The sequence below is a fragment of the Coregonus clupeaformis genome, chromosome 8 (genome assembly GCF_020615455.1).
Source record: "Coregonus clupeaformis isolate EN_2021a chromosome 8, ASM2061545v1, whole genome shotgun sequence".
Lineage (NCBI taxonomy): Eukaryota > Metazoa > Chordata > Actinopteri > Salmoniformes > Salmonidae > Coregonus > Coregonus clupeaformis.
The window spans coordinates 24,638,126-24,652,559 of NC_059199.1; the positions used below are offsets into that span (position 1 = coordinate 24,638,126).

A 14,434-nucleotide genomic window follows, 5' to 3' on the forward strand; every position below is an offset into this window, starting at 1 on the left:
CATCCCCTTGAGAATGATGCCCCTCTTTGCTCCAGTCAGCATTAGCATCTAATTTGGAACCCATTGGATCTCATCTCAGAGCATAGCCCATCTCATGGCCATTTGGGAGCAGCACTTTACATATCGTGCCTAGGTTACTGAGAGAGTCACATAATGGTCACCATGTATTTGTAATGTGTGTCAGTAAGCCAAGCACTAGTAAAGGATGGTATACACAGCAAGTTGGGAATGTTAACTCTCGCATTTATTTAGACAACAGTGGGCCACATTAAATGGGCTCGTGGGCCGGATCCGGCTCGCGGTCCACCAGTTTGAGACCCCTGTTATAGAATGGTCTATTGATAAGGATGTGTTGCTGCATGTAGTGACTTATTGCACATGTGGAGGGTAACCAGAGACTCCTGAGACATTCAGTGGTCTGCCCACTTCCCCAGAAGAGACACACGCACAGCTGTGTCTGAAGGTTTCACCTGAACTACATTTTCTTCCTCGATCTCCAGCTCACAGCCAGCCCAGCTCTTACTGTAAAACACATGTAGGTTCACTGACTGGAGCCGTTTGGAGAGAGTTGTGAGATGGAGGGAAAGTGAGGTTAATTTGCTGCTTTTGTGCCCCTGTCTTCACCCTCTGTTGCTCCACAGAGCAGTAATTAGCATGGCTTTTGGTTCACACGCAAAAAGGGACAGGTCCTGCAGGGGTGGGTACGTGTGCATGTGTGCACTCTAAGCCCCCATTCATCAAAGCAGTAGTTGACTGTGCCAGGCCATAGCTGTAGATTAATCTGCCTGCAGCCTCACACTGAGGTAGGCCTGCACTCCCCCTGCCCATTAATCTAACGCCTGGTCCGTGGGCTCTCTGTGTGTGTGTGTGTGTGTGTGCGCACTGTAGGTTTGTATCCGTAGATTTATGAATATGCTGACTTGAATATATATATATATATATATATATATATATATATATATATATATATATATATATATATATATATATATATATATATATATATACTGTATTTTAAAGCATATGTACCTTTATAGGGGGGTAGCCTTTTCAACAGTAACTAATATTTGGGTTAGAAGGAGGCAGTGCCTCGTTCACAGGCAGGTTTGCGGTAATGGTATAGAGGGGCGGACAGTGAGAGAGGGCAGACCTAACACCGCCAGCCAACAAGCTACATGGGAGACCAACTGGAGAGTGGGAGTGAAATTTAAATCCAATCAATATTGTGCAACTGAAGAGGCAGAGTGCCGTAAGTCATTTTTTCAGTCAATTGACCAAAGATAAGTGAATACAGGAGATGAAGTAAAAAGGAAGCTTTGTTGTCTGGCAGTGTTCCCATCACAGACGGTTTAGAGGAAAGGAAATTATTACACTTATTCAGATAGAAATAGAAGCCCTCTTACCTTAGCTGGGGTTGAGTCCGAGAGAGTGCTGTGTGTGTGCGTGCGTGTGTTAGAGATGGGCACGGTTAATCAAATGTCTAACAGACGCTCGCCTAGCGGCAGTTCCACTAGACCTGAAACGGATCAATGCAAAACACCTTTTTTTGTAACAGAATCACATCTATCGTGGCAAAAATCTGACTTCTCTTTCACTGTTGCTTACAAATTACCCTGTCCTCTGTTTACCTCTGCCATGTGCATTTGCGTCATTCTGATTAGTCGAGAGAGTCGAGCAATTTTTGATTTGAAAACTTCCACTATCTGGAAATCCAAAAAACTGAATAGTAAAATAATTTCAAATGCCCATTCCTTGTGTGTGTGTGTGTGTGTGTGTGTGTGTGGGTGCGCACGCTTCCATACTATTTCTGCCATTACCACAAATAGTATAGCTAGTCTTTTGACATTTTCTTTTGAACCACTCTCTAAATTTAACCATGTTACCTGCCATGACGTGACCCATTAGGAAATAGCTACTCCAACCCCACCCAATGGTCCACCATTTTGGAGACACTGTGCTTTGTCATAGCACTCCACTCAACCCTAAGCTGTCTATTCAAGTCTCCTCTTCCTCTCTTCTCACTTTTTATGAATAATTGTTTCAAATCCACTCCCTCTTAACCTTCTCTCTCTCCTCCTCCTCCTCTTCTCTCTCTTCAGACATACTCCTCTCTGCTCTCTCCGCCCGGCCATGCTACACTGCTCTGTGTATTAATTGTGGTTTGATAAATTCCCTGCTGTGGCTTCGTGGGATTGTCGAGTCAATGACTCAGAACTGCAGTGGAGAGAAAAGTTTGGACTCCTCACAGAAGCGTTTCGCCTGGCTGCTACCGGAAGGAGAGGAGAGGCGCTATGTTGGCACCTCCGCCAAGAAACTGGCAGCTTGGCTCCAAATTGCTCTCATCTTGAGGCATCTTAAGCTGTCCAGTATCGTGCAGTTCTGTCTCCTTTTAACTCTGAGCTATTGATGATTAAAGATGCTTTATTATAGCAGTTGTTTAGTCATTGATTTGAAAGCTTCATCTCTCATACATCCTGTATGGTTGTTTGTTTATAGGACAGATAGCCATGAGGTAAAGCTAAAGAGGTGCCTCTGTTGCCAAGCAGATTTGTGTAGGATTTCAAATGAGGTGCCAAGTGATGGTTGGTCATTATTTATAGACTCCTCAAGTGATCCTTTTACATTCATATTGTTGTTCTAGTTAGCTCTCACACATCCCATTTTACTGGCCCTCATAGGTTTTCCTGTCTATAGGTAGCTACTCTGTAATGGGCATCATTAAACCGTAGCTGGCATTTCAACATCTTTTTTTTTTTTTTTTTACACTTAACATTTTTGCCGCTCTTTGGCCATGGTCGCCCACAAATAGTGTTTGGGCATAGTAGGTTTGCCATTGCTGTCAGCCTTATACCAATACACAGCCTACTTGAGCTTCATTAACTGCTCACTGTGTGTTAAGAGGCATGGTTGCATAAGGCCTATAATAAATCACCAAAAGTGACTTTCACAAGACATTCTAGCCTACAATGCTTTCACACAACACCCCTTGTCTCATTTTTTCCTATCTCCAATAATGAGCCTTGTCACAAAGTAAATATACAAAGTCGTTAAGTAACAAATCCTTATGAAATCCCATAAAATCTAGATTGTGTAATCACTGCAGTAAGTACAGTACTGTTGGAGGAGTGGATGGGAGGAAGGAGCTCGGGGTGAAAGAGCGAGAGCATGTGACAGTCACGCCACCACAGTTCTGCTTTGAGACCATAAACCAGGGAAAGTTAACGGGCTGCCAGTCAATCAGGAGGAGCGATTCAGAGCCCCGAGTCATTAGGGTAAACGAGTGAGGGGATCTACAGGGGTCGGGCTAATGCATAGTAATCGGCAGGAATGAGCTTCTATCTAGCTCCCCAATCCCGCACATTGCCACAAAGGCCTTCCATAAAGAGCATAATTAATTAGACTGTACTCTCCACTGCATATTTAGCACTGGTCAAAATCACCTACTTTTAAGAAATTATATTGAAGATTAAATTAGGGATTTTAAAATCAAGGGCTCCCAGAAGAAGGTGCCTATTGGCAAAAGAAGATTAATAAATACGCTAAAGTGTGTTATGTAGCCAGATGAAGATATTCCTTTGAAAGAAAATGGGTCATCATTGGCTGCTCGATGCTTCCTGCAAGCATACCCAAGCATAAATTGAATAACATGTATTGAATGGATAGAGAAGTATCTATTCATAGATTGAGAATAGAGTCACCTTGACGATATCTATGCATAATGGAACTGGAAAATTGGATATTTCTTGTGCTGCTTATTGTATGTAACAGTACAGTTGAAGGCAGCATTCAGAGAGAGACAGTCCTATTGTTCAGGTATGCTTTAGTTCACCTTGAGGTGCTACTGAGATTTGAACAGCGATCCTATTCCAAACAATGGGAATATATATTGTGTAAATACACTTATATATTGTGTAAATACAATTAGGAAGGAACACCTTCCTAATATTGAGTTGCACCCTATTTTGCCCTCAGAACTGCCTCAGTTCGTTGGGGCATGGACTCTACAAGGTGTCAAAATGTTGTCTGGATGTCTTTTGGGTGGTGGACCATTCTTGATACCCACGGGAGACTTGAGCGTGGAAAACCCAGCAGTGTGCCAGTTCTTGACACACTCAAACCGGTGCGCCTCAAAGGCGCATAAATCTTTTGTCTTGCCCATTCACCCTCTGAATGGCACACATGCAGTGCATTCGGAAAGTATTCAGACCTTTTTCCACATTTTGTTACGTTACAGCCTTATTCTAAAATGTATTTAAATATAATTTTTTTCTCATCAATCTACACACAATACCCCATAATGACAAAGCGAAAACAGGTTTTTAGACATTTTTGCTCATTTATTAAAAATAAAAAGTAGCATTCAGACCCTTTGCTATGAGACTCGAAATTGAGCTCCGGTGCATCCTGTTTCCATTGATCATCCTTGATGTTTCTACAACTTGATTGGAGTCCTCCTGTGGTAAATTCAATTGAATGGACATGATTTGGAAAGGCACACACCTGTCTATATAAGGTCCCACAGTTGACAGTGCATGTCAGAAAAAAAAACAAGCCATGAGGTCGAAGGAATTGTCCGTAGAGCTTTGAGACAGGATTGTGTCGAGGCGCAGATCTGAGGAAGGGTACCAAAACATTTCTGCAGCATGAAGGTCCCCAAGAACACAGTGGCCTCCATCATTCTTAAATGAAAGACGTTTGGAACCACCAAGACTTCCTAGAGCTGGCCATCCGGCCAAACTGAGCAATCGGGGGAGAAGGGCCTTGGTCAGGGAGGTGACCAAGAACCTGATGGTCACTCTGAGAGAGCTCCAGAGTTCCTCTGTGGAGATGGGAGAACCTTCCAGAAGGACAATCATCTCTGCAGCACTCCACCAATCAGGCCTTTATGGTAGAGTGGCCAGACAGAAGCCACTCCTCAGTAAAAGGCACATGACAGCCGGCATGGAGTTTGCCAAAAGGTACCTAAAGGACTCTCAGACCATGAGAAACATGATTCTTTGGTCTTATGAAATCAAGATTGAACTCTTTGGCCTGAATGCCAAGTGTCACGTCTGGAGGAAACCTTGCACGGTGAAGCGTGGTGGCAGCATCATGCTGTGGGGATGTTTTTCAGGGACTGGGAGACTGGTCAGGATCGAGCAAAGTACAAAGATCCTTGATGAAAACCTGCTCCGGAGCGCTCAGGACCTCAGACTGGGGCAACGGTTCACCTTCCAACAGGACAACGACCCTAAGCACACAGCCAAGACAATGCAGGAGTCTCTGAATGTCCTTGAGTGGCCCAGCCAGAGCCCGGACGAACCCGATCTAACATCTCTGGAGAGACCTGAAAATAGCTGTGCAGCAACGCTCCCCATCCAACCTGACAGAGCTTGAGAAGATCTGCAGAGCAGAATTGGAGAAACTCCCCAAATACAGGTGTGGCAAGCTTGTAGCATCATACCCAAGAAGACTTGAGGCTGTAATCTCTGCCAAAGGTGCTTCAACAAAGTACTGAGTAAAGTGTCTGAATACTTATGTACATTTGATATTTTATTTTATAAATTTGCACAATTTTCTAAAAACCTGTTTTTGCTTTGTCATTATGGGGTATTGTGTGTAGATTGAGGGGGAAAAAAGTATTTAATTCATTTTAGAATAAAGCTGTAACGTAACAAAATGTGGAAAAGGTCAAGGGGTCTGAATATTTTCTGAATGCGCTGTATACACAATCCATGTCTCAATTGTCGTCCCCTTCATCTACATTGATTTGAAGTGGATTTAACAAGTGACATTCATAAGGGACCATAGCTTTCACCAGGTCAGTCTGTCATGGAAAGAGCAGGTGTTCCTAATGTTTTGTACACTCAGTGTATTGTCTTCCTTGCCCCCCCCCCTTTATGGTGTTGGCTTTGGGTGGGAGAGATGGGAGTCTTTATCTCATGAGGGGTTGAGTTTAACCTTTCTTTCGCTCTCTCTCTCCCTCTGTCCGTCCAGGGCGGGCTCTGATGAGATTGACAGACAGGAAGCTGGAGCGAATGGGCATCATGCAGGAGGGCCAACGGCAGTACATCCTCCAGCAGGTCCTGCAGCTCCGCGTCCGAGAGGAGGTCCGCACCCTGCAGCTACTCACGCAAGGTACAGCTCTCACCAGGGCAGCGTCTCAAATGGCACCCTATTCCCTATATAGTGCACTACTTTTGACCAACAGTAGGAATATAACGAATAGGATGCCATTTGGGATGCACCTCATAACACCTCTGTCATTGGCCATGATAGAGCCTGTGTGACTAGCTTTACAATGATAGCCTATGAAATTATAGGCCATTTCACTCACCCGATTTGCGTGGTCGTGCAGCTTTAGATTCAATCAGTTTTAAATTGTTCTCTCAGCACTCTTTATGTGGCCAAAGCCAGCTACCTGCACCTATAAACACTACAACCAATTTACAGTATGTGTGTATTTCTGGGCCCTACTCTCTACAGTCTGTCTCCCCATCTCAGATCGTCCAATCACAACACTGACCCCTTACACACTGACATCCAGTCATTCTTAGCGATTTGTCTCTCCTCCGCATCACTCATCACCCACATCACCACCGGCAACTGAAATCAGCATCATCCCCATCAACATGTCTCTGGCTCTCAACGCAGATCGCTTTTGCCTCGGGCGAAATCCAAATACTGGGAAACTGTTCTCGTCTCGAATTCCGGGAAAACAGTTGGAGTTGTGTTGTTTCTCTTTGATGCTCCTTTCTTGTTGCCACTGGTTTCTCTCTCTCTCGCCACTGGTTGAGGGAGAGAGAGCGAGATGATACGCTACTGCTGGGGGAGAGGGGCCTCTTGTGTCCCTAGAAAGGCTGAACTTGTGCTACTAGAACTACTGCTGTGAGAATTAGAACAGTGAGGGAAGAAAGGAGAGAGAGAAATGGGGAGTGGTGTGGAGAGGAGGAAGTGTGAAGGGAAGGAGTGAGACAAAGGAGAATTTTGCTTTACTGCGGAAAGGACTGGGTGTGGGTCATTAGTGGGGGAAGCGAACACTGAAGGAAGATGATAGAGGGAGAGAGCCTTGAACAGAGGAGAGCTAGTGTGCTTTAGACACCTTTGGAATAAAGGTGTGGGAAGGCAGGACCTAACGGTCAGGGAAGTTGAGGAAAATGACAAAAGTGACAAAAGGCAGCATGAGAGAGGAGTTTTAGTGAAGGTGAGATGAGGAGAGCGGTGGTGTAATTACTGCAGTGTACCCAGGCAGAATTAGCCAGACGGACAGTGATTAACCTTTAAGGCGCAGTGGGCCATGGGAGGAAAATAATTAGATTCCCATCTCCTCTCTCTCCTCTCATTGTCTCCACGCCAGAGGGAGGATTCTGAAGGATTCTCTACTTTTTATCAACAAAAAAGGAGAGTTGTCCTTTCGCTAAACAGTAATACTCAAGTTAGGTAGAGGTTTTTTAGACTGAGGAGGACAGATAAAGTGGCATTGTTTGCCAAAACTGAGCCATTCCATTACATATACTTTCATAACATGGTTTGTTCACATTCAAGTACAGTGCCTTCAGAAAGTATTCATACCCCTTGACTTATTCCACATTTTGTTGTTACAGCCTGAATTCAAAATGGATGAAATATATATTTTTGTCTATACACAACACCCCATAATGACAAAGTTAGAAATGTTTGCACATTTTTGGCAGTGATTACAGCTGTGAGTCTTAATGGGTAAGTCTCAGAGCTTTGCACACCTGGATTGTACAATATTTTCCCATTTTTATTTTCACAATTCTTCAAGCTCTGTCAAATTGGTTGTAGATCATTGATAGACAACACTTTTCAAGTCTTGCCTTAGATTTTCAAGCAGATTTAAGTGAAAGCTGTAACTAAGCCATTCAGGAACATTCATTGTCTTCTTGGTAGGCAACGCCAGTATAGATTTGGCCTTGTGTTTTAGGTTATTGTCCTGCTGAAAGGTGAATTAATCTCCCAGTGTCTGTTGGAAAGCAGACTGAACCAGGTTTTCCTCTAGGATTTTGCCTGTGCTTAGCGCCATTCTGTTTATTTTTTTCTCTGAAAAACTCCCCAGTCCTCAACGATTACATGCATTCCCATAACATGATGCAGCCCCCACTATGCTTGAAAATATGGAGAGTGGTACTCCGTAATGTGTTGTATTGGATTTGCCGCAAACAACACTTTGTATTCAGGACAAAAAGTGAATTGCTTTGCCACATTTTTTGCAGTATTATTTTAGTGCCTTGTTGCAAACTGGATGTATGTTTTAGAATATTTGTATTCTGTATAGGCTTCCTTCTTTTCACTCAGTCAATTAGGTTAGTATTGTGGAGTAACTACAATGTTGGTCCATCCTCGGTTTTCTCCTATCACAGCCATTAAACACTAACTGTTTTAAAATCACCATTGGCCTCGTGTTGAAATCCCTGAGTGGTTTCTTTCCTCTCAGACAACTGAGTTAGGAAGGACGCCTTTCTTTGTAGTGACTGGGTGTATTGATACACCATCCAAAGTGTAATTTTAATAACTTCACCATGGTCAAAGGCATATTCAATGTCTACTTTAATTTTATTTTTTTACCAATTTACTAATAGGTGCCCTTCTTTGCGAGGCATTGGAAAACCTCCCTGGTCTTTGTGGTTGAAATTCACTGCTCGACTGAGGGACCTTACAGATAATTGTATGTCTGGGGTACAGAGATCAGGTAGTCATTCAAAAAAATCATGTTAAACACCTTTATTGCACACAGAGTGAGTCCATGCAACTTATTATGTGACTTGTTAAGCACATTTTTACTCCTGAACTTATTTGGGCTTGCCATAACAAAGGGGTTGAATACTTCTTGACTCAAGACATTTCAGCTTTTCATTTTTAATTAATGTGTAAAAATTTCTAAAAACATCATTCCACTTTGATATTATGGGGTATTGTGTGTAGACCAGTGACACAAAATCTCAATTCAATCCATTTTAAATTCAGGCTGTAACACAACAAAATGTGGAAAAAGTCAAGGTGTGAATACTTTCTGAAGGCACTGTATATGGATGTTCAAAGTGGATCCAAGCCTGATGTCTTTGCTATCGATCTCATAAAAGTAGTTGTGCACAAATTCCAACTACATCAGTTAAAGGAAAAATCCTTTAATTTACAGTGTTAAATAATACAAATATGTGAACAATTATTTTTTGTGAACAAATGTTTCATTTTGGCATTATAATAAGGTTGGTAGCAACATGGAAAATCGTGGAAATCTGTTGCAGCTCAAGTCGACTACAAAATCCACAATGCAACGCTCTCTAGAGTATCACAGTATGAGTCATAATACCTGTAAAACCTAGAGGTCAAACAGGGAAATGGTTCCAATCGTTTTTCCACCATTCATTTTTCCCATAGGGGATTTTGGAAACACTTAAAATAAGGGCTGTGTTTTGTGTAGGCTGACCCTGGTGTTATGTTTTGATAACCATGTCAATCTCTCTAGGACAAGGTGAATTATCAATATATTCGCCTGTATTTACCCCCCCCCCCCCCAAAAAAAAACGGTCTTATGCAAGTTTTTAAATTGACACAATACCTCTTAACAAAGGTATCAGCTAGAGATAACGTGCAGGGATTTGTAGTTTTGCATGATGTCTACTTTGATGCTAATTAGCATGTTTGAATCAGACTAAATAGAGCCAAATATATTGATATGTCACCTTGTCCTAGAGAGATTGAAATGGTTATCAATATGTCATGCCAGGATAAGCCTACACAAAACACAGCCATTATTTAAAGTGTTTCTAAAATCCCCTATGGGAAAAATGTATGGTGAAAAAACGATTAGAACCATTTCCCTGTTTGAACGCTATCTTTTACGGGTATTGTGACACCTCCACTGTGGGCTCTATGGGCTGGCTGACTAGCTTCTCCCACTTTTTTTGATGCTGTTGAATTTTCTGATTTCTAATAGCAATTGTACTTTCAAGAATGAATCGGTGTCCAAATGTCTTTTTAAAAAGGGTTGGACGCTAGAGATGTAGAATTTTGTGATTTGAATATAAATATTCAACCTAGCAGAAGAGCGTATTTAGATTGCATTTATTAGACTTATAGTGTATGCCACCTTGACTTTCTACTTTTCTTCTGCATCCATGGAATAAGAGTCAGATACTTAGTTAAGACAGTGTACTAATGGTGAAAATAAATGTTCTCGCTAGTTGCTTGGTAACGAATTATAGCTTGTTGTTAACCTTCTTGACAAGCAACCATAAAGGAAAAACGAAATCAATTTAGTACTAAAGGGTACAAGGTTAATGGAAAACTTGAGTAACTCTAATGTTAATGTTTTTATTAGAGCTGTTTTATTATTATTATTATTATTATTATTTTTTATTTTTTTTTACAATAGGCTGTACTGAATCTCCAAATTGTCTGCGCTCCATAGACCGGAAAGTTAACGGTTGGTTGTTCAAAAAGATTGTCCCCTCTGTATTGAATTTCATGGCCATAAACGATGCATAATGTTTTCTGATAGTAACTCTTTATTAGAGGCAAACCTCATTTAACATACCATTGAATGCATTACTCTTAAACTTGAACTAGCACAGCACAAAGAATTTGATACCAAGTTATCCGTCAAGTGTATTGGACTACTCTGTGGAGATGGATATAGCAGGATATACTTCAGTTAGTATGTTAGAAGAACAATAAAATCAGTAGCAATAATAACAACTAAATTCACTTCTTAAAATATTGTATTTGCTATAGGTTCATTAGTTAACACTGTCTCTGCACTCACTACATTCTTAAGCAAGAGTGTCTTCTTTCTCTAATGAAGTGTCTTTGCCCCAAGGCCTTCAGTGAAAAGAGTATCTTTGCACTGTAGTCTAAAGTGCAGTTTCCTTGCTCCAGGCTAAAGGAATTAACTCTCCCTGATCTATGGCCTCAAATAGGAATGTCTTTGCTTGGTGATCTTTAGTGAATAGTGTTGCTTGGGGATCTGTATTGAATGTATTCTTACCTCTGGAGTCTTTAGTGTATAGAGTCTTTGGCAGGTAGTGTCTTTCCTTGGGGTATTTAGTGAATAGAATGTCTTTACTCTGGAGTAGGAAGCTGAGCTGAGTGGTCTCATTTTCTGAGCTCTCTGCTCGGCAGGCTCCAGACCTCTGTGGAGTCACTAGCCCCGAAAAACTCCTCAGTCTCCCCCTCCTTTGCTCTCCCCCAAAATAGACTATCTGCACCGGAACGTCGGCAAGATATGTTTAAGGTGAAGAAAATGGGAAATGCCTTTTAGATGTAATTCTTACCTATAAGACCGAAGCTGAGCGGTATGATATCACTATTTAAGTCCTCAGTTCGGGTACTCCCTATTTTAAACGTGAAACACAATGTGAATGCCTTAGGTGGCACTACATATTAGGTACCAATCGGGGCTCATATTCGAAAGGTTAGGAGTCATTATGTAGCAAAGTAACATGGCCACACTGTTCGTGAAATTGCCTCGGAGCCCTCGCTCATTAGTCGCTAACGTCTGAAAGCTCAGCTACCCACGGTGAGAGACAATGTAGCTACACAGCCCACAAGCTAATAAATGTTATGAAATACAGGGAATAATTATTTCTGTCTTTGTGAAGGCACAGACTCCATTTACTCCATTTATTTGCACTGCATTGAGAGCGGCCTCGGTAATCAGTCGCCTCGCAGTTGGTATTGAGTGGGAAATGTAGCCCAGGTGTTTTTATACGAGCCTGGAACAAAACACTGCCATTTGAAAATAATAGCTCTACCTTTGATAACCTCCGGCGACAAGTCCCCTCAATATGGAGTGAAGGCTTCCTGTTTAGGTTACCAATAAGAGTACTGTTCTCTCTCACAAATCCCTCAGACCGGAATGCGAGTGTGTGTGGTGGCCATTTTTTCTTTCTCCTTTTGTTTCCCTGCCTACTTGCATAGAGGAAGTTGAAGAACGTCAAGGTTAGCCGCTGAAGCACGTCATCTGGTTTTATCCAGGGAGAAACAGGGAATACAAGAATACAACAAAACACTTCTAACCTGCCTCACTGTCTCTCAAGGATTTCAGAGCTGTAGGGCAGTGAAGCATGAACAACATGTGCAGATCTGTTAATGAAGCTGAAGGAGAAAGGGCAACACTGTAGAATTCAAAAGATGGTATACCCAGAGCAGAGAGGGCATGCAGGTAGAATAGCCAGAGGCTGTAGTCCTACGTGAGGCTCTCTGCATTATCACCTTCGACCTGTGAACCTGGTAGAAGCACAGAGATAGCACGGAGAAGCACAGATTCTGATCTCTTAGCTGATGCTATAGACTCTAGAGGCAAAGTCTTTATTAGTTTCATCATGTCCTACAATGGACCTTTGCAGAGAGCATGGACATTGACTTTATACAAAAAAAAGTTTATTGTGAGCTTAATAGACTGTTATTATAGATTCTCTTTTCAAACTGTTACTCTGCAAGTCTCTGCACTGAACTTTGCAACAACAATGACCCGGCAGGTCGATTTTAAAGCCGCAAAAAGCTCAATCGTTTAAATGTCTTTAATCCTCTTACCGTGAGGGTTTGTTTCACTGCGTGGAGCCGCATTCATCAATATACGGAGCAACGAAGAGCATTTAAAAAGGCATCTTCCTGCCCTAGCTGGTTCCACTCAGTCTGCAGACAGCCATCCCCGACCACCACCGTCCACTCAGGAGTCCAGACGCCTGACCGCCTAGGCAGTCAGGCACATGAAGTCAGCTTCCGAGCGTTCACTCATGATCTAGCCAACCTGGATCAATAGCCAAGCAGGACGCTTTACTGTTAACACCGCCAGCCATTACATATCCCTGGGCTCTGGCTGCTGGGTCCATATATGGAGGGTTGCTATAGGACACTATTATAGAGTGATGAGGATGAGTTTCACGGACCCTTAGTGTTCAGAAGTAATTTAGCCATTCATTGTAGTCATTGCGATCTGTGGAGTTGCTATTTTCTCGGGTTTTCTCATGTCAATTAACTTGTGACATTCCTGGATTACTATTTATATTAATAAAGTCTGATTTAATCAACAAATACAATAGTCAGTTGAAAAAAGGTTAAGGGTACAAGACTGTGTTGGCAAAGTCACTACATATCCCATTGAGCCAAGCGGGGAGAGGCTGCCCGTTGAAAACCTTCGCCTCCGTCGTCTTATGACAGATATCTCGAACCAGTCATGACTATTCAACAAAACAATAAAACAAGATATAATTTAAGTTTCTTTCCAACTAATTTCTTAGTTACATGATTGTATAACTAGCAAAGGAGTTTTGAAGTTGAGGGTGCAGTATTTATGAAGTTTGGCAATGAGGACAAACTAGCATAGTTCAGCTAGCCGGGGAAAACGAGCTCAGGCTAATTCAGGTGGTGAAAAGTTTGATTAAACTAATAAATCAGATGACTTATATTTAAGGAGAGCAACTCGATATACAATTCTGAAATCAGCTGTAACTGTCAATAGTAAAACAAAGCTTAAAACAATGTTTGAGGGAACCCTGAATACAGAATATTCATGGTGAATTCGCTTCCGGATACGTGAGACTCCTCCTCACCACTCTATACAGTATAGAGGTTTTGATGGGTTTATGTTTTGCCATGGTGACCTTAATGTAGTGGATTGTGTGTCATCAATCATTGTCATTTGGAGCGTAGCCTGTTTTTCTTGTACTGGTCTTGCTTATTTGGAGGTATTTTCATTTGATGTCTTGTTTTAATTGAGTGTCTAGTTATTTCGCTAGAGTGAGTGACTCTCGCTCTTATATTTTAGCACCTTTTTTAGTAGCTGGTCAATCTTAATCTCAAGGTGTTTGTCTCTATTTGGTCTTTCAGTTAAGATCGATAAAGGTTAACTTATAGGCATGGAACAGATGGGATGTGTTAGCCCATGTTGCCATAGATACATATGAAAGACACGGAGAGCGAGAGAGCAAGGGCATTTTGAGGGAAAGTATGTGTATCAAGGGGTGCGTAAAGGAAATGATGTGTATATAATGCTGGATCATCATTTGTGTGCTCAGGATTTATGATACCGCACATAGCGGTAGCCGCGGCGCTACACCTGATGATCCATTATTATTGTAACATCTTTCACGTTGAGGGCAAATATGATTGTCAGTAATTAATGATATTTTTAGCCAGTAGTTCTCAAAGTAGCGCTCGAACCAAAACGTGTCGCCGAAAATGTCTCTCTCGCGTGTGTCACTGAGCGGTTGGGCCCGCCCTGCAACCTCATTGGATGGCACTCGAATTGCTTGGGGGCTGGCCCACATGGGCCAAGCTTGCAGTACTCAAAATGGCGCCATACAGGCTAAACAATTTTAAAGAGACTTTGAGGAAGATTTGCATACTTTTTAGCCAGTAGTTCTCAAAGTAGTGCTCAAGTCAAAACGTGTCCTCAAAAGGGGCGAGTGCAACTCAATATTAGGAAGGT

The 14,434-nt window shown here is 42.1% G+C and overlaps 1 protein-coding gene across 1 annotated transcript in view; it reads left to right on the forward strand.

Moving 5' to 3' along the window:
* Positions 1–14,434, forward strand: part of LOC121571474 (sterile alpha motif domain-containing protein 12-like) — a 102,152-nt gene that overhangs the window by 40,046 nt on the left and 47,672 nt on the right. Inside the window, exon 4 of the mRNA XM_041882955.2 lies at positions 5,977–6,117. Coding sequence (XP_041738889.1) covers positions 5,977–6,117 — 141 coding nt within the window. The remainder of the gene's footprint in view (positions 1–5,976; positions 6,118–14,434) is intronic.